General features: G+C 47.5%; 1 protein-coding gene and 1 non-coding gene across 4 annotated transcripts in view; one reads left to right on the top strand and one right to left on the bottom strand.

Moving 5' to 3' along the window:
• The window catches only part of DNAJC16 (DnaJ heat shock protein family (Hsp40) member C16), a 49,088-nt gene extending 39,353 nt beyond the window's left edge, over positions 1-9,735 (bottom strand). For 2 of the 3 annotated variants that reach the window (XM_060202324.1, XM_060202325.1), the window contains exons 1-3: positions 9,610-9,705; positions 6,846-7,030; positions 1,566-1,632 (exon numbers count right to left, since the gene is read on the bottom strand). In XM_060202324.1, coding sequence (XP_060058307.1) covers positions 1,566-1,632; positions 6,846-7,012 — 234 coding nt within the window. In that variant the 5' untranslated portion in view covers positions 7,013-7,030; positions 9,610-9,705. Of the gene's footprint in view, positions 1-1,565; positions 1,633-6,845; positions 7,031-9,609 lie in introns of all 3 variants that reach the window. The other variant, XM_060202326.1, reaches the window with a different exon arrangement.
• A 3,980-nt stretch (positions 9,736-13,715) lies between these two features.
• On the top strand, positions 13,716-13,852 carry LOC132541643 (small nucleolar RNA SNORA48). The gene has a single exon (XR_009552772.1). It is a non-coding gene; the product is annotated as a small nucleolar RNA SNORA48 (small nucleolar RNA).
• Positions 13,853-20,848: the final 6,996 nt, after the last annotated feature.

Genomic DNA, 20,848 nt, shown 5'->3' with positions numbered 1-20,848 from the left:
ATTTACTTATTAGTAAGAAAGACAGGAAGAGAGAGGAAGAACCAGACATCACTCTAGTACATGTGCTGCTGGGGATTGAACACGGAACCTCACTCTTGAGAGTCCAATACTTTATTCACTGTGCCACCTCCCGGACCAGTTTTTTTTTTTTTTTTTTTTTTTTTTTTAACAGAGCGCTGGCTGCTCAGCTCTGGCTGATGGTCGTGCAGGGGACTGAACCTGAGACTGTGGAGCCTCCGCATGAGAGTCTTTTGCATAACCATTATGCTTTCTACCTCTGACCACTCTCTCCTTCTCGATCTCCCGCTCCCCTCTCAATTTTTCTCTGTCTCTATCCAATAATAAATTAATTAAATTAAAAGATTTATTAAAAAAAAGAAAAACAATGAAAATCTTGAGTTCAAATTTATTTATAATCTTGTGTCACTTTCACGCTCAGCAAGTTGGTCTCTGCGTGTTCTATGACATAAATGTGCTACCAAAGTGAGCACGTTAATAGAAGTTTCTAAAAAGTAAACAGACGTGTCTAAATGAGATAATTGTATAGTTTCTTTCTTTCTTTTTTTTTTTTAAACCAAAACACTGCTGCACTCTGGCTTGTGGTGGTGCAGGAGATTTAACTTAGGACCTCGGGGTCTGAGGGTCTTTCTGTTATGCTGTCTCCCCTGCCCCAATTCTACAGTTCTAATTAACGTCTTTAAAGTGATAAGGTATTTTTTTTTAAGATTTATTTTTATTATATTAGATAGGATACTGAGAAACAGAGATCAGAGAGGTGGAGACAGAAAGACGCCTGCTTCAGCACTCCTGAAGCCTGCCCCCTGCAGGTGGGGACAGGAGGTTTGAATGCAGGTCCTTGAGCACGGTAACACGTGCCCATTGCTGGCTCGCCCTAGAGGCACTGGTCTTTATATATATATATATATTCTTTATTTTAAATTTTTAAATCTTTATTTATCTGATAGAGACAGCCAGAAACTGAGGAATGGGGAGACAGAGAGAGAAGACAGAGAGACACCTGCAGCCCTGCTTCTCCACTCGTGAAACCTTCCCCCCTGCGGGTAGGGACGGGGCAGGGGCTGAAAGCTGGGTCCTTGCGCGCTGTAACATGTGCGCTCAACCAGGTGCGCCACCGCCCGGCCCCAGAGGCACTGGTCTTAATGCATGCTTTCTCTCTTTTATTATTATTTTTTAAACTTTTATTTGAAATTTCTTTGTCTTTATATATTTATTGGATAGAGATAACCAGAAATTGAGAGGGAAGGGGGTGATAGAGAGGGAGGGAGACAGAGAGACACCTGCAGCCCTGCTTCACCACTCGTGAAGCTTTCCCCCGGCAGGTGGGGACCGGGGGCTCGAACCAGGGTCCTTGCTCACTGTCATGTGTGTGCTCAACCAGGTGCGCCTGTACCCAGCCCCCCACATGTTCTCTTCTCCATCAGGGATAAGCTGAGTTAAGGGCCAGACCTCATCTGAAAGTAGCAATCTGGCCGGGAAGCGTATTGTGGCCGCCAGGGCACAGCCTAGCTGAGCTAACAGGTGCAGCACAGAGGCTGACGTGGTACCTCGTAGGCCTTGCTGATCTGAATGAACTTGTCTTCCGCTCCGGGATCTTTGTTTTTGTCAGGATGCCTGAAACACAAAGAGACAAGCAGTGAGGGTGGATTTTATATTTCACACACGATCAGGTCCCATCTTTGTACACACACTTTGCTATGTCAGAGGCAAAGGGAAGGTCCCTTTGTCACGACAACCTCTTAAAAGTAAATGGTAGGGGAGTCGGGTGGTAGCGCAGCAGGTTAAGTGCAAGTGGCTTCCCCTCCTCTCTCCATTTCTCTCTGTCCTATCCAACAACAACGACATCAGTAATTACAACAATAAAACAACAAGGGCAACAAAAGGGAATAAATAAATATTTTTTAAAAACCTTTAAAAAAAAGTGGCAGAAGCAATTCACTGTTTTGCATGGCTACAAGCAAAATGACTCCTCAAAACAGGCATGTTTTCCCCCCAAAAGCACTTCCACTGTATATTTACAAGCAAGAAACAGGACTGAAGCGGCTCACCGAGGAAACAGAGACTGTAAGTGTGTGTTTACGTGGCTCTTTTCCTACTAGATGGAGCGGCTCAAGGCCAAAGTCACATTCACAAGAACCGTTTTCTTAGAGGCCGGGTGGTGGTGCACCTGGCTAAGTGCACACATTACAGTGTACAAGGACCTGGGTTCAAGCCCCTGGTCCCTACCTGTGGCGGGGAGGTGGGGAAGCTTCACAAGTGGTGAAGCAGGGCTTCCTCTCTAGCTCCCTCAATTTCTCTGTCTCTGTTCAATACTAAAAAAAAACTAAACAAAAAGAATTATCTAAAGAATAAGTAAATAAAGTGACTTTTTTCCCCAGATGAGAGCACTTCATGTCAGTGTTACAGTAATATCCATGCAGGTGTTTTCTTCTGACAACTTGGTATTCACTGGAAATAATGTCTTAGTTACACAGTGAATTATTTTAGTCTCAGTCACATTATAAATAATATCGCATTGCTGACATTGATGGCTACTTTAGTTTTCATTATTACTCTGGCTATTCCATTCTGATAGCGATTGCTTTTTATTCATAAGAGGACAGTAATTTGAAAGCTACATTTCACCCACCCCCACCCCCACCCCCGACCAGGGTTATCACGACTCCACAGTTCTCAGTGGCCATTTTTCTTACACAGAGGGCAAGAGACAGAAAGGGAGAAACAGTGGTCCAGGAGGTGGCACAGTGGACAAAACACTGGATTCTCAAGCATGAGGTCCCGAGTTCAGTGCCCGGCAGCACATGTACCAGAGTGATGTCTGGTTCTTTCTCTCCTCCTGTCTCTCTCATAAATAAATAAATAAACTCTAAAAAAAAAGGGGGGGGGGAGAAACAAGAGGAAAGACCTGCAGCACCGTTTCACTTCTCTTGAAGCTTCCTCCCTGCAGGTGGGAACCGGGGGCTTGAACTCAAGACCCTGGCACATGGTAACATGTGCTCGATATCTAGTCCCAAGAGCCACAAGTTTTATGAAGTGAAAAAAGGACCCAGGTTTCCGCCCTGGCTGCCCACCTGCCGAGGGAAGCTGTAGGAGTGCTCACGACAGGGCTGCAGGTGTCTTTCTCCCCCCCCCCCTCCGCTCTCGTCTTTCCTTGTCAATTTCTGCTGTCTCCATCCAAAAGAAAGTTAAAAAGTTCACTGTTTAACGTGATTTATTTACTACTAGTATCAATATTTGCCACCTCCCCAATCATCTGAGTAGGGAACTATGGTTTCTAAGACACCTGTTACATTGGTAAGATTTGCTATTATACACAGCTGGCAATTAACTAGACACATCTTGCTATCGAATTACATAATATTCTTACATTTATATCAATTTCAGCTTTGGGTATTTGAAAGTCCTAGGAAGCAGGGGTTGAGTTTTACTTTTTTTTTTTTTTTTAGAACACTCTTAATTCTAAATCAATGCTTTATACTGATTGATTCTTCAGTATTAAGATTGTGAAGAGACTTTACCACAATAATTATTTTTTCTTTACATAGCACGTCAGGTAACTTCCAGTAACATCTCTCCAACAAAGGCTATGAAGGAGAAACAGTCCACCGAGAGGCAAATGGCTACTAAACAGGATACTAAGTACACTGAAATAAAAAAAAAAAAAAGTCCAACTTCTTCTAGCGGGAATATATTTGAATGAATCATGGCCCATTTCCTTAAAACAAAACACACTTCAAATGGCGGGCCGTTGACTTTAGACATTTCTCCACTTCCTCATATTTTCCTAGTTAAATATTAGTGGCAAAAGTCCCATCTAGGGATAATGAAAATAGTATGACTTCAAAAAAACAAACAAACAAAAAACCCCACAAGATAGTGATTCCAAAGCATGTTTCTGGATGATAACAACAACAAAACTGTCTCACTCTCTGAATTCAGGTTACAGGTTGAAAAGCTACAGAGGGTGCCGTTATACAAATGAAGAGCAAATACACAGGATTCCACAGGGAAAGGAGGGTGGGGAGCAACTTTTAAAGACCTAGAACCAGAGAAGAGCCTTGAGGGCCACTAGGTCAAAGTCACAGGCCCTGCCTGACTCAGAGGAAACCACGGCCCAAGGCCAGAAGGCAACCACAAGACAGATGCAGCTCGTAGGGAGCACTTTCCTCATGGAAAGAAGATACTGCAGAGTGGCGAACACTTCGAGAAGGACAAGTTCAGCTCTAGGGAAGTCCTGTCCAACGCCATCTTTAGTGTACACAAAACACTGTATAAACTGTGATATAACAAACATCCTTTCGAAATTTCGAGGTGAAGAAAAACCATACTTGGTTTGGAACTTACTGCCTAGCTTAAGCCTTAGGGGTTGTGAGATGAAGGCCGAGGTGCTGGCAGCCAGGCCCTGTAGCAGCAGAACACACGCTTTTTATGCATGAACACTTGGGTTCCAGCCAAGGCGCCGTGATCCCCATCAAGACAGGAAGGGAGAAAGGCAGAAAGGCAAGTGCCAGCCGGCTCAGCGTACTCCGGCCGCGTTCTACCTACTCGTTCTCGACACCGTTTTCTGGCGTCTTCTTCTTAGGGTACGAGGAGTCTTTCGCCCGACTCCCTTTTCCTCATTTTTTTTTTTGTTTTTAAATTTTTATTTATAAAAGGGAAATATTGACAAGATTACAGGATAAAAGGGATACATTTCCACACAGTGCTTTTTTTTTTTCTTTTTCAGAATCACTTTTTTTTACTATTTATTTTATTTATTCCCTTTTGTTGCCCTTGTTTTATTGTTGTCACCGTTGTTGGATAGGACAGAGAGAGATGGAGAGAGGAGGGGAAGACAGAGAGGGGGAGAGACAGACAGACACCTGCAGACCTGCTTCACCGCCTGGGAAGCGACTCCCCTGCAGGTGAGGAGCCGGGGGCTCAAACCGGGATCCTCATGCCGGTCCTTGAGCTTTGCGCCACCTGCACTCAACCCGCTGTGCTACCGCCCGGCTCCCTCAAAATCACTTTTTACTTTACTGAGGACGTTTATCAGGACTCCTGTTGTCAAGAAGTTTCACATCACCCCAAGACAGGTGTCAGCACACATCACCTATCACTGAGCTGTCCCCTCCCTCACCCACAGGACACTGGGTCCTCAGCCCCCCCTCTGAGTCCCAGGCTCAGGCGAAACAGACCACGGTGTTCTGCCCACCTATGAATGAGGATTTCTTTGTTGCTTATTTCGCTTAGGATTCCCTCTATAGTTCCACCCACGTTGTAGAAAACTTATTTACTATTTTTACTGGTGTAAGGGACGGAAGTCAGGTCCTTTTCCATGGGGTGCATATACTCGACCAGTGAATTTCATCTTACTTTTTTTTTTTTTCTCCAACCAATGCGCTGTTTAGCTCTGGCTTATAGTGAGTGGTGCAGGGGGATTGAACCTAGGGCTTGTGAGCCTCAGACATGAGAGTCTCTTTGCAAAACCACTCTGCTATCTATTCCCACCCCAGAAGTTGCTTACTGTGACAATGTTCATGTATACGCAAGCTGATATGAATAAAGTAACCATAATATAACTTAACTGGTAGACAAACAGCTTTCTTGAGAGAAAAGCTAATTTTTAAAAAGTATTTATTTACTCTTTTGCTGCTCTTGTTTTATTGTTGTAGTTATTATTGTTATTACTGTCATTGTTGTTGGACAGGACAGAGAGAAATGGAGAGAGGAGGGGAAGACAGAGAGGGAGAGAGAAAGACAGACACCTGCAGACCTGCTTCACCGCCTGGGAAGCGACTCCCCTGCAGGTGGGGAGCTGGGGACTCGAACTGGGATCCTTCCACCGGTCCTTGTGCTTTGTGCCACGTGCGCTTGACCCGCTGCGCTCCTGCCCAGCCCCCTCCGGGCACTCAAGCAAGCGCCACAACTGTCTCTAAAGGCTGCCGGCCGTTCACCTGTCTGCTCCTGACCTGTGTCTCGCTCACCCCGTCCTCCTCCTCCTGCTGCCCCTTCGACTCACTTCTCAGGCAGCCTCAGAGCAGTGATGCCCCAAAGGAACGGTGCTTGTCCAAAACACATTTAATTTGTTGCGGCTACCCTGCTAATCCACAAACATTTTTATATTCCCTAGCATACAGAACACCGACAAGTAGTTATTTTTCTGAAGACCAGCTGACAGATGAATGCACTTAGTAGTCTTTAGTTGAAGGTAAACATCCTTGCTCTAAAACAGTTTTAAAGTTTAAAAATCAGCAATCATCTAGAAAAGACTGGCTGGCGGTGTACCCTTTAGCAATGACACGCATAGAAATACTTAAAAAAAAAATTCTTTTATTATCTTTACTTATTGGATAGAGACAGTCAGAAACTGAGAGGGTAGGGGAGATAGAGAGGGAGAGAGAAAGAGAGACAACTGCAGCCCTGCCTCACCACTTGCAAAGCTTTCCTTCTGCAGGTGGGGACGGGGGGGGGGGATATTTTTGAATAATGTATCATGGGGAGGGTAGCCTATGCTGTGCTGACTACATATGTGTATTTCAAATTAAATAAGCACATCCTACTTCATTCTAACATTTCAAATGCCAGTATTACTGATGGCAGTTCTTTAAGCCGGAAATTCTGAAAACAGAGTTTCATAGTAACACAAGTTGTGGATCTCATGACTGAGAATCACAGACTAAGAGGAATATGAGTTCTCCTATGTGATATACTAATAGACAGATGTGGATTTTCTGACTTCGGAACAGAGACAAATAAAAACTACCCATGATTCAAACTTCAGTTTCTTGCTATAGCTACTTAGCTTATGTTAAACTGCTTTTCCTTTAATATAAACAAAAACCTACCATTCCCGGGCGAGCTTCTTATAAGCCTTTTTAATATCGGCCTGACTGGCTGTTCGGCTGACCCCTAGGACTCTGTATGGGTCAAAATCCAACGCAGACAGAATTTGCAGGATCAGAACCAGAACTATCAAGAACTGCCAGGAAAGGCCCAGCTTTTTCACTTCCATTTCTCTTCCTTTCCAGAGCTGAAATGATTGAAGAGACAATAAGTTTCAGTGGCAGAAACCTGGACGGACAGTTTTGCTTTCTAGGTAAAGGTCTAAGAGAATACAGATGAAAAACAAAACAAATAAAAGATATTTCTGCAGGCAAAGTGTCAAGTAATCTAATCATATTTTAAAAAATCAATAATCTACTGCTATTTTTGAGTACCACAGATAAGCATTATGAAAGATGAAAAGATGGACTGTAAGAACAGCAATTCTCCAGAGTCCCTGGATTTCCCGAACCCAGAAAAGCTTTAGAAATGTCTGAAAATGAAGAAATAACAAGTGGACAGGGGAAGACACACACACAGGAAAATCAAGGAGACCCCATCTCGCATACACTGTTCCACACGGTCTGACAATTAATGTTTACGCGTCTACTATCTGGCTTAAGAATACCTGGGTCCGTTCTCAGTCGTGGGGTCGTGACACTTATCACATACAAACCTAGAAAATGACACCGTTGTGACATTTCTGGGGACGGAATAAGAACCCTGTGACACTCTGAGGCGACTGGAGTTAAGAGTTTGTCAGCTCCAGTGATATTCTTTCTCAGCGCGTGCATGAGAACAAGGAGAACAAGAGCCGTCTGTCTGTCTGTTCATGCCAGATGAAGACCTCAGGTTTCCCACCTGGAGGGGGGCGTGGGGGACAAAGGGCTGAATACCAGGCCCGGCCCTCCCATGTCAGCAAGCCCCTCTTTGGTGCATTCACTGTGCGTTTGGGAGATAATCCTGGCTTGTTAACCAACGAGGAGGGAGTGCCGCACTGGACAGATATACACTCCAGGACTGTGAGTTTTCAGAGGTCAGGTTGGTCTTGACTCTTCATACACTGCTCAAGGTTTAAGATCAAATGTGTCCTGTGACACCTTTCTGAAGTAAGGGGGCTGCCCAGCTGGAAGAGCAGGGCTTTTTGGAGAAGTGGAGATGTAAATGCTGCCTGTGAGTTCTCCAGACTGGAGGACCTGTTGATTAGTATTCAGGGACTGTCTATGTGCTGAACAAAATCCGAAAAACACACCACTTTCTCCCGCATCGAGGCACAGTCATCGCCTGCCTATCCTGTCTCACGAGGCACAGCATGGAAGCTCTGGGAACCTGCTGGAGCCACGGGCCAGACTCCTGGAGGGGCACTGGAGTCACAGCAAGACTGGGAGACTGGGCTGCGGAGGCAGCATAGTGGTTAGGGAAACGACTTTCATGCCTGAGGCTCCAAGGTCCTAGGTTCAATCCCCAGCATCACTGTAAGTCAGAGCTGAGCGGCTGCTCTGGTGAAAAATTAAAATAGAAATAAAAATAAAATAAAAGGTTGGTCCAGGGGGCAGGGCGGTGGTGTGGGGGGTTAAGCGCATGCACGTGGTGCAAAGCGCAGAGATCGGTGGGATCAGGATCCCGGTTCGAGCCCCCTGCTCCCCACCTGCGGGGGGGGGGGGGGGGGGGGGGGTCGCTTCCCAGGCGGTGAAGCAGGTCTGCAGGTGTCTGTCTTTCTCTCCTCCTCTCTGTCTTCCCCTCCTCTCTCCGTTTCTCTCTGTCCTATCCAACAACAACAGCATCATCAACAACAATAAAAAAAACAAGGGCAACAAAAGGGAATAAATAAAAAAAATATTTCAGGAGTCGGGCGGCAGTGCAGCGGGTTAAACGCAGGCGGTGCAAAGCGCACGGACCGATGGAAGGATCTCGGTTCGAGCCCCCGGCTCCCCACCTGCAGGGGAGTCGCTTCCCAGGCGGTGAAGCAGGTCTGCAGGTGTCTGTCTTTCTCTCCCCTTCTCTGTCTTCCCCTCCTCTCTCCATTTCTCTCTGTCCTGTCCAACAACAATAATAACAACAACAATGATAAGCAACTAGGGCAACAAAAGGGGAGAAAAAAAAAATAGCCTCCAGGAGCAGTGGATCTGGAGTGCAGGCACCGAGCCCCCAGCAATAACCCTGGAGGAGGAAAAAAAAAAAAAAAAAAAAAGGAGGCCCAAAGTGGTGAAGCTACAAATAATAATAATAATGATGATGATGATGATGATGATACTAATACTGGGAGATATCCTCTTCCACTTTTTTTTTTTTTTTTTGACCTTGGGCAAGTTACATACACTTGTCAAGCTTGACTGTCTTTATAAAGTTGGTCAAAGGGTCACCAAGGGAGCGCAACAGATGCAGAGGGTCTGCTCATCGGAAGTGTCATTTATTCCCGCGGCTCCCACCGTGCGGTGCAACCTCCGGGTCTCAGCGGCTCCCAGCAAGGGGAGGAGGCGGGGGTGGGAGGCGGAGAAGTTCTTCCATGACAGCTCCACTGGATCGGGCCCCGGGGCGGGAAGAAGCCTGCCCAACAGGTAGGCGCTCCGTGGCCCGGGGGCAGCGCCCCCCGCACCGGGCTGGGACCCCCGGGGCCGCAGGAGCCGCAGGAGCCGCAGGACGGGCGCCCCCCCCCCCCGCCCCCAGCGCCGGGCCCCGCCGGCTCCAGGGACACCCCCGCCCCCACCCCCGCCCGGGGCCGCAACCTGGAGGAACCGACACATTGCTGAGCCGCGGCTCCTTCGCGTCACGCCGGGCAAGAGTTACCGGGAAAGGGCAGCGGCCTGGCCGGCGGCAGCGTCGCGGCTCCAGCGAGTCCGCCCAGCCCGCAGACTCAGGTCCACACCGGCGCTCGCCGGGGCCTGGGGACTGGAGGGAGGGGTGGGGAAGGGGGGCGGGGAGGAGGAGGAGGAGACGGAGCGCAAGGGCGACACGTGACCCTTAAAGGCGCCGGCGCACCGAATGCGCGCGCCGAACCTGTCCAGGACGGCTGAAATGGGCGCCTCTATGTTGACCCTTGCCGCACGCCGTCGGCGCGTGGACCCGACGCGGTTGCCATAGGGACGGGGCGAGCTCGGGAGTTGCCCCCAGAAGGCAGCGTCGTGACCAACGAGGGCGAGGCGTGCCGCCTAGCGAGGCAATGTCGCGGTGTCTGATGGGATGCCCGAAAGACCTCCCAGGTCCAGGGCGGAGTTTTGGCTTCTAGGCGGAGATGGCCCTCGGCTAGCAACAGTTGCTAGGATGGGGAAGCAATCGCCGGTCCCTGTTCTCTTGAACCCTATTCATAGAATTCTAGAGCGTCAGAGTTGCAAGACACCTGAGGGATCGTTTCTAGTCCAATTCCTGCATGTGCTGGGAAGACAGACCCAGAGACGGGCAGGGACTTGCCCAAGGCTAGAACCTCCTTTACCAAAAAAAGTGAGTTCAGGCCCTTGTCGCAGGAAATGAACTTGGTGGGGGCAGATGCACAGGGGAAAGAGATAAACTTCCTTTTTTTTTTTTTTTTCTAATTAAAAATTTTACAATATTTATTTATTCCCTTCTGTTGCCCTTGTTGTTTTATTGTTGTAGTTATTATTATTATTTAAATATATTATTTATTCCCTTCTGTTGCCCTTGTTGTTTTATTGTTGTAGTTATTATTATTAATTATTTAAATATTTTACTTATTCCCTTTTGTTGCCCTTGTTTTATTGTTGTAGTTATTATGTTGTCGTTGTTGGATAGGACAGAGAGAAATGGAGGGAGGAGGGGAAGACAGAGAGGAGGAAAGACAGACAGCTGCAGACCTGCTTCACTGCCTGTGAAGCGACTCCCCTGCAGGTGGGGAGCCAGGGGCTCGAACTGGGATCCTTATGCCGGTCCTTGTGCTTTGCGCCACCTGCGCTTAACCCACTGTGTTACCGCCCGACTCCCCCAATTTTTTTTTTATTGACTTGTATTATTGGATAGAGAATGGATAGAGTATGGTTCCGTAGCCCCCATGTCCACTTGGTCGATTCCAAATTATATTCCTCCATGAGGATAATTTCTGGAACCATCCGTTCCACCCCACCCCCGTTCCATGGCTGCCAGTTCTTAGCAACATCGCCCCGCCAGATATTCGTCGGGATGCGGCATCATCTAAGTTCATTTCCCACGTCTACGCTCGACCAGACCTGCCAATATACGCGGATATCTTCGCCCACCCTGTCCAACGCTTGATGTCTCGTCACCCAATCTAGTCCCCTGCGCCTACACTGAACTTCTCTGTTCCAGACTCTTGGAAACAGAGTTGGCAGTCAGCTGAGGTCAAGAACAAACACCTCGTCACAGACCCCTGCGAGCCTCAACCCGGCTTTGACCTAGCACGTTATGATTGGGCCCTCCTCAATCGCTATGGAACAGGCCATGGCCGATGCGCCGCTATGTTCCATCGCTGGGGAGCCAGAGACGACCCGAACTGCCCCTGCGGCTCCAGACAGACTATGACCCACATAGTCAATGACTGCCACCTCTCCAGATTCAAAGGAGGTCTCGAAACTTTACATCAGGCTCAACCTGATGCTGTTGACTGGCTACGGAAGAAGGGCAAACGCTAGAAGAAGAATTGGATAGAGACAGAGAAATTTAGAGGAGTAGGGAAGATAAAGAAAGAGAGAGACAGAGAGAGACCTGGAGCCCTGCCTCACCACTCGTGAAGCTTTCCCCCTGTAGGTGGGGGCCAGGGCCTTGAACCTGGGTCCTTGTAATGTGAGCGCTTATCAGGTGAACCACCACCTGGTCCCACCTTCCTTTTCTTGTTATTTATTTATTTATTTTTGCAAGAGCACTGCTCAGCTCCTGCTTTTGGTGCTGAGGGAGATTGAACTTGGGACCTCAGAGCCTCAGGCATGAGAGTCAGTTTGCACAACCATTATGCTATCTCACCCGTCAACACTTCCTTTTTTTTTTTTAACCAGTGTGGTGTTCAGCTTTGACTTATGGTTTGGTGCTGGGGATTGAACTTGGGACCTCAGAACCTCAGGCGTGAAAGTCTTTTGAATAACCTTTATGCTGTCTCTCCACCCCAGTGAGATAGATTCCTTGGTGATGTAGAGAGATATCCTATCCCCCCTGCCCTGTTTTTATTTGTTTTCTTAATTTCCTTTGCATTTATCACTACCTAGTACCATGTCTTGATTTGTAGTTTGTCATCTGTCTCCTCCAATAAAATGTAAACTCCTAGGGCAGGACTTTTTTTTTTTTTCTTCTTTCCCCTACTTGGTGCCTGCATGGACCTAAAGCCTCCCACAAGGTCCAACATCCTTTTATGATCAAAACATTTTTTTAAAATGGGGATATGTGGGAAATTCCTCAAACTAGTTGAATCTATATACAGTAAACCGACAGCCAACATCATATTCTATGGAGAAATATTGAAAGCTTTTCCTCTGCAGTCTACAAGGCAGGGCTGACCACTACCACCAATACTATTCAGCGTTCCCTTGGAAGTCCTAGCCACAGCAATTAGACAAGAGAAAGGAATCAGAAGGATACGGATTGGAAGAGAAGTTAAACTCTCCCTATTTGCAGATGCCAGATAGGATTTCAATAACTATTTGGAAAATATGAATGAACAGGACTGAGACTTTGCATTTAAGGACAACAGATTTTCTGGGGTGGGTGGGTGGGTAGGGTGAATACAGGTCCAAGAAGGATGACAGAGGACCTAGTGGGGGTTGTATTGTTATATGGAAAACTGGGGAATGTGGTGCATGTACAAACTATTGTATTTACTGTTTTATGTATAACATTAATTCCCCAATAAAGAAATTTAAAAAAGACAGCAGATTTTCAAATGAATTTCCATTCAGGTTCCCCTTCTGCCACTTTAATCCTACTGCTGTGACCTTGAATGGTGACCATTTCCTTGAGCCCCAGGGTCCACAGCTGTAAAATGGCGGGAAGAATCCGTTGTAAAATCGGAGACAACTGGGAGTTGGGCAGTAGCACAGCGGGTTAAGCGCAGATGGCGCTAAGCACAAGGTCCAGCAGAAGGATCCCGGTTCGAGCCCCCGGCTCCCCACCTGCAGGGGAGTCGCTTCACAGGCGGTGAAGCAGGTCTGCAGGTGTCTATCTTTCTCTCCCCCTCTGCCTCCCCTCTTCTCTCCATTTCTCTCTATCCTGTCCAACAACAATGACATCAGTAATAACTACAACAATAAAACAACAAGGGCAACAAAAGGGAATAAATAAATAAGTAAATAAAATAAATTTAAAAAAAATCAGAGACAACTGAGAGGCTGCAGTGCGACAGAGCTAGTGCCTGGTGAATGCACTGGTGTCTAGCGAATGTGCCATCAGCAGGAGCAGTGATTTTGAAATGTAGAAACGAGTTGTGCAAACTGGGCCTACAGACAGCTAGATTTCTGGCAATTCTTCTCTTTGTGGGAGATGTGTGGGTTGGAGAGAGGGAGGAGGGGCATGGAGGACCGGGCGAGGTGGACTTGATTGGATGCACCCACCAATCCAGAGGGTCAACTATGAGATCTTGGCATGTGTGGTGAGATGAAAGAGGTCCTTTTTTTTTTTTTTTAACATTTTATTTATTTTTTTATATTTATTTATTTTCCCTTTTGTTGCCCTTGTTGTTTAACATTGTTGTGGTTATCGATATCATTGTTGCTGGACAGGACAAAGAGAAATGGAGAGAGGACGGGAAGACAGAGAGGGGGAGAGAAAGACAGACATCTGCAGACCTGCGGTGGCCTGTGAAGCGACTCCCCTGCAGGTGGGGAACCGGGGGCTCAAACTGGGATCCTGGCGCCGGTCCTTGAGCTTTGCGCCACGTGCACTTAACCCGCTGAGCCACCGCTGGACTCCCCTTCTTTTTTTTAAATGGAAATTTTTAACCCCCTGGCATTGTGCAAAGAGACACCTCATTAGTGGTGTCTTATATCAGTTTAGGGCAGGGCAGATGCATTCCTTTGTTCATCCTAGCTTGATGCCTGGATCAGTGGCCAGAGCTGCTTCATGCCTGGGCACATTAAAAAAAAAAAAAAGTGGGCCAGGCATGAAACCCGCAATGGGTTAAGCGCAGGTGGTGCGAAGCACAAGGACCGGCCTAAGGATCCTGGTTCGAGCCCCCGGCTCCCCACCTGCAGAGGAGTCGCTTCACAGGCAGTGAAGCAAGTCTGCAGGTGTCTGTCTTTCTCTCCCCCTCTCTGTCTTGCCCTGCTCTCTAGATTTCTCTCTGTCCTATCCAACAACAACAACAGCTATAACGACAACATTGGCAACAAAAATGGGAATAGCCTCCAGGAGCAGTGGATTCCTAGTGTAGGCAATAGAGTTGTTGATAAAAGGCATTATTTTTTATTAAGAAAAGGGGAGAAAGGGGTAGAGGTTGAATGGGGTGAGACAGATGGGCATATGGCATCACTGTCCTCCTGAGAGAGAGGGACAGAAGGAGAGAGGGATATATATATATATATATATATATATATATATATATATAGAGAGAGAGAGAGAGAGAGAGAGAGAGTGAGAGGGAGAAAGAGAGAGAGAGAGAGACACCACAACACAGAAGCTTCCTCCAGTTTGGTGGGGGCTAGGCCAGAACCTGAGTCACTTGCAGGTTGGACAAAGCAGGTGCCCTCCCAGAAGAGCTACCTTGTGGGTCCCATGGTCCCTTTTACTAGCAGGGTGACACCTGTCCCCTCTGAGTCACTATAAAAGCAGGGTGGTAGGGACTGGGAAATGGCGCACCTGGCTGAACGCACACAGCACAGTGTACACGGACCTGGGTTTAAGCCGCCAGTTCCCACCTGCAGGGAGGACCCTTCATGAGCGGTGAAGCAGGGCTGCTGGTGTCTCTCTCTTCCTGTCTCCCCCTTCCATTTCAATTTCTTTGTTCCTATGTACAGTAAAATATACGCATACACTTAAACTATACATGTTTGTATACATATCAGTACATGTTTATATTTAAAAAAAACAGCAGAGAGGTACATACTATCATGATTCCATTGTGACTTCCCTGGGCAGACGGCCTTGCCCATGTGTCCCTGAGCCTCCCCTCTCCAGAGCCCTGTCCCACTAGGGGAAGATAGAAACAGGCTGGGGGTGTGGACCCACCTGCCAACACCCATGTCCATCAGAGAAGCAATGACAGAAGCCAGAGCTCCCACCTTCTGCACTGTAGTAGGAATTCTGGTCCACACTCCCAGTCGGGGAGAAATGACAGGGGGAGATGCCCAGAGGGCTCTGAACTCCAGCCCCATCAGGACCCGGACAGAGAAGAGGAAAAAGGGGGGACATTCAGAAGTAGTGATAGGTGTAGGTGTGATTTGGAAAAGAAGAGAAGATGGGACCATGGTGAGAGGGGAAGGGGCAAATATATATAAATATAGACAGTTACAGAAATAATAGTTAGCACCTACCTGCACCCTTGGGAGAACTGCTGTAGTTTCCAGTGGAGGGAATGGAGGTGCGAAACCCTGGGTGGTGGGATTGGTGCAGAGTTGTACCACTGTTATTTTGTAATTTTGAGCATCAATATAGAATCACAAATTTAAAAAAGAGAGAATTGGGGAGTCGGGCGGTAGCGCAGCTGGTTAAGTGCAGGTGGCGCCAAGTGCAAGGACCCTCGTAAGAATCCCAGTTCGAGCCCCCAGCTCGCCACCTGCAGGGGAGTCGCTTCCCAGGCGGTGAAGCAGGTCTGCAGGTGTCTGTCTTTCTCTCCCCCTCTCTGTCTTCCCCTCCTCTCTCCATTTCTCTCTGTCCTATCTAACAGTGACGACATCAAGAATAATAATAACTGTTATGCCCAGATTTTTAAATCCCGTTCCTGCAGAGAGGAGGCTAGAATGACATGTAAAAGCAAAGAACCTTTATTGAAGCAAGCTTAAGCCCGGGCTACATGCATTTCCCAAGAGTGGCATGTGAGCCCCCAAAAGAGGCAGACAGATTATTTTTAAGCACATCAGGAAGGGGGAACTTGGGGGCCACCTAAAGTTCAGGCCTGTTTGTCAGGGAATTTGACCACAGTCCCTGGCAGTTTTTGTCAGTTAAGCAAATTTTGGGTTTCAGGGCTATCATGACCTCCGTCTACAGAACAGCTGCTGGTAGGTAGAAACGTTGAGACTAGTTTTTCAAGGGTAAAGTGCAGTTGTACTGCAGCAGTTGGATTATGAGGTTTTTCTTGGCCGCCTTAGACAATATGGAGTAACAGTGGCCCTCACAATAACTACAACAATAAAACAACAAGGGCAACAAAAGGGAAAAACAAAATAAAATAAAATAAAATAAAAAAGGGAGCCGGGCTGTAGCGCAGCGGGTTAAGCGCAGGTGGCGCAAAGCACAAGGACCGGCACAAGGATTCCGGTTCGAGCCCCCGGCTCCCCACCTGCAGGGGAGTCGCTTCACAGGCGGTGAAGCAGGTCTGCAGGTGTCTGTCTTTCTCTCCCCCTCTCTCTGTCTTCCCCTCCTCTCTCCCTTTCTCTCTGTCCTATCCAACAACGACATCAATGACAACAACAATATTAACTACAATAATAAAGCGACAAGGGCAAAAAAAAGGGAATAAACAAACAAATAAATACTTAAAAATAAAAAAAAGAAAAAAGAAAGAAAAAAGAATCGTGGTTTAGGGGCCCAGGGCTGCCACATGGGGGGGTGTGTCCTGAGGGCTGGCTGCGGGGGGCGTGGCCTATATGGGGGCGTGTCCCGGGGCGTGACGTGAGTGGCCATGGGTCGCGTGGGGGCGGAGCCAAGGGGTGGTGGCGTCGTGGCCCCGCCCAGGGGGCGTGGCAGAGGGCGGGGCCTACGCGGGGCGCAGCGGCGGCGGCGGGAGCCCGGAAGCGCTCAGGGGTGTCCCGGGTCCTCCTGCGCCCGGGGCCCGCGATGGAGGCGGCGGATCGCCAGGTCCTGCGGCGCTGCCGGGTGCGGCTGGTCAGCGAGCTGCAGGTGGCTTCGCTCTGGGACCTTCTGCTGAGCCGCGAGCTCTTCACGCCCGACATGATCGAGGACATCCAGGTACCCCCCAACCCCAGCCCCGCCGCGACCCCCGCGCAGCTGGGGACACCGAGCAGGCTGCAGATGCCCCGCCCCGCCCCGCCGGTTGCTCAGTACCACACCCCGCTGGGGGACCTTTGTTTGGGGACCTTCCTTTTTTTTTTTTCTACTGGATAGAGACAGAGAGAAATGGAGGAGGGGGAGATAGAGAGGGAGAGAGACAGAGAGACACCTGCAGCCCTGTTCCACCACTCGTGAAGCTTTCCCCCTGCAGGTGGGGGCTGGGGGCTTGAACCCGGGTCCTTGCGCACTGTGCTGTGAGCGCTTAACCAGGTGCGCCACCGCCTGGCCCCAGGACCTCCTTTTTAAAAAAAAAAAAAAAAAAGAATTTATTGGGCAGGGGTAGATAATATAATGCATAATGGTGGTGCAAAGAGTCTCAAGCTCGAGGTTCCAAAGTTCCAGGTTCAGTGCCCCGGTAAGAAAAGAAAAGAAAAGAAAAGAGAAGAGAAGAGAAGAGAAGAGAAGAGAAGAGAAGAGAAGAGAAGAAAAGAAATGAAATAGGAGTCGGGCGGTAGCGCAGCGGGTTAAGCGCTGGTGGCGCAAAGCACAAGGACCGGCTTAAGGATTCTGGTTCGAGCCCCCGGCTCCCCACCTGCAGGGGAGTCGCTTCCCAGGCGGTGAAGCAGGTCTGCAGGTGTCTGTCTTTCTCTCCCCCTCTCTGTCTTCCCCTCCTCTCTCCATTTCTCTCTGTCCTGTCCAACAACGACGACATCAATAACAACAATAACTACAACAATAAAACAACAAGGGCAACAAAAAGGGAAAAATAAATAAACAAATAAAATATATAAAAAAGAATTTATTAATTTATTCATGAAAAAGATAGGAGGAGAGAGAGAAAGAACCAGACATCACTCTGCTGGTACATGTGCTGCCGGGGATTGAACTCAGGACCTCATGCTTGAGGGTCCAATGCTTTGTTTCGTTTATCACATCGAGACCATTACTAAACGCTTGTTCTTAGTCAAGTTGCTGTTTCTGTTTTTTTTTTTTAAACATTTATTTTATTTATTTATTCCCTTTTGTTGCCCTTGTTGTTTTATTGTTGTAGTTATTATTATTGTTGTTGTCGTTGTTGGATAGGACAGAGAGAAATGGAGAGAGGAGGGGAAAACAGAGAGGGGGAGAGAAAGACAGACACCTGCAGACCTGCTTCACCACCTGTGAAGCGACTCCCCTGCAGGTGGGGAGCCGGGGTTCCAACCGGGATCCTTATGCCGGTCCTTGTGCTTTGCGCCACCTGCGCTTAACCCGCTGCGCTACAGCCCGACTCCCGCTGTTTCTGTTTTTATTTGTATTTATTTTTTTCTTTACTACAGTAAAACACAGTTGTTTGTATCTGTGTTACCTTTCTCAGTTTTCCGTATAACACTCTAACCCCACCTAGGTCCTCCTCCACCATCCTGTTCCAGGACATGAACACTACCCACCCCAGAGTCCTTTATTTTGGTGCTATGCCTCAGCTTCCTGGACTGTGAAATGGGAACAGTGGAAATACGCTATTTGATAGAACAGAGAGAAAGTGAGGAGTGGGAGACAGAGAGACACCTGTAGCATGCTTCACCACTTGTAATGCTTACAGCCTGCAGGTGGGGACTAGGGGCTTGAACCCTCGTCCTTGTGCATGGTAATGTGCACCTAATTTGGGGCACCACTTTCTGGCTCCTTAAAACACTTTAATGGGTGGTCCGGGAGGTGGCGCCGTGATAAAGCTTTGGACTCTCAAGCATGAGGTCCTGAGTTTGATTCCCGGCAGCACATGTGCCAGAGTGATGTCTGGTTCTTTCTCTCTCCTATCTTTCTCATACATAACATAAAAATCTTTAAAAAAAAAACTTTAATGGATTTGTCTTTTTTTTTTTAAAGTTTTAATTATTAAAAAATTATAATGTATCTTTATTTATTTATTGGATAGAGAGAGCCAGAAATCGAGAGGGAGGGAAGGGGGAAGGACGAGGTAGAGAGGGAGAGAGACAGAGAGACACCTGCAGCCCCACTTCACTGCTTGTGACGCTTTCCCCCTGCAGGTGGGGACTGGGGTTTGAACCTGGGTCCTTGCGCACTGTAATGTGTGCGTGTGCGCTTATTCAAGTACGCGACCACCCAGCCCCTGGAAGATAGACAGTTTCTTATTTATTCTTGCTTCATTAGTTTCCCGGAAGCTGTCCGTCACCCAGTGGGATGAGTGTTCCGTTTTCTGCCGCATCCAGGACCTGGACCTGGACCGGACATAGTGAGGAAGTCTTGAGCGGGGCAGGTGCCGTATGGGGAATTACTAACAAAAAGTAGTAATAAAAGTATCCTCTGTGACCACTGCTGTGTGACCACTGAGGGGCAGAAAAGGTGTGAAGCTGTGTTCTTGCTTTCAGGTCCTTCGTGAGGGGCTCACCTACTCAAATGCCCATGAAGGCTGGGTGGGTAGGCCCAGGATTGGGTCATCCTCTGTTTCCCTCTGTCCTATCCAACAACAGCAGCAATAACAACAATCACCATGGGGAAAAAGATGGCCTCCAGGAGCAGTGGATTCATGGTGTAGGCACCGAGCCCCAGCAATAACTCTGGAGGCAATATATATTTATATTTAAAAACTTTTTTTTTTTTTAAAATAGAGACAGAGGTAGAAAGACAGAGACCAGAACACCAAAGCTGCCCTCAGTGCAGTGGGGTCCCATTTCCAAAATGGGGTCATGCACATGGCAAAGCAGTATACTGTCTAAGTGTCCAGGTACGTGATTTTGCCAGTTCTAGAGACCTATTTAATTTATGAGGCAATGGGAGAGAGCGAGAGAGAGAGAGAGAGAGAGAGAGAGAGAAGGAGATCTATTTAATTTATGAGGCAATGGGAGAGAGAGAGAGAGAGACCTATTTAATTTATGAGGCAATAGGAGAGAGAGAGAGAGAGAGAGAGAGAGAGAGAGAGAGAGACCTATTTAATTTATGAGGCAATGGGAGAGAGAGAGAGACCTATTTAATTTATGAGGTAATGGGAGAGAGTGAGAGAGAGAGAGAGAGAAGGAGACCTATTTAATTTATGAGGCAATGGGAGAGAGAGAGAGAGAGAGAGAGACCTATTTATGAGGCAATGGGAGAGACAGAGACCTATTTAATTTATGAGGCAATGGGAGAGAGAGAGAGAGAGAGAGAGAGAGAGACCTATTTAATTTATGAGGCAATGGGAGAGAGAGAGAGAGACCTATTTAATTTATGAGGCAATGGGGGAGAGAGAGAGAGAGACCTATTTAATTTATGAGGCAATGGGGGAGAGAGAGAGAGAGAGAGAGACCTATTTAATTTATGAGGCAATGGGAGAGCGAGAGAGAGCAAGATCGAGAGAGAGAGAGAGATAACCAGAGCATCATTCTGGCACTTGTGGTACAAGGGTTTGAACTCAGGAACTCATGCTAGTAAGTCCCATGCTTTACCACTGTGCACCTTCCTGGCCATCTTTCACTTTATTTATTTTTTTGTTTTATTGTTTTTATTATTATTTATTTATTTATTAGTTTTTTATTCATTTTTTAAATATTTATTTTATTTATTCCCTTTTGTTGCCCTTATTGTTTTACTGTTGTAGTTATTGTTGTTGTTGTCATTGTTGTTGGATAGGACAGAGAGAAATGGAGAGAGGAGGGGAAGACAGAGAGGGGGAGAGAAAGACAGACACCTGCAGACCTGCTTCACCGCCTGTGAAGCGACTCCCCTGCAGGTGGGGAGCCAGGGCTTGAACTGGGATCCTTACACGGGTCCTTGTGCTTTGTGCCACATGCGCTTAACCCTACAGCCCGACTCCCTTATTTATTTATTTATTTTATCAAAGCACTGCTCAGTTCTTGGCTTTTGTTGGTGCAGGGGATTGAACCTGGGACTTTGGAGCCTCAGGCACAAGAGTCACTTTGTAGAACCATTATACTATCTACTGCCACCCTTGTGTATATATAATAATTGTTTTGTATTATTCTTACTTATT

Source organism: Erinaceus europaeus, chromosome 11 (assembly GCF_950295315.1).
Source record: "Erinaceus europaeus chromosome 11, mEriEur2.1, whole genome shotgun sequence".
In the NCBI taxonomy this organism is placed as follows: Eukaryota; Metazoa; Chordata; class Mammalia; order Eulipotyphla; family Erinaceidae; genus Erinaceus; species Erinaceus europaeus.
The sequence above is the reverse complement of the archived record's forward strand: the minus strand, read 5'-3'. Positions and strand labels throughout refer to the sequence as shown.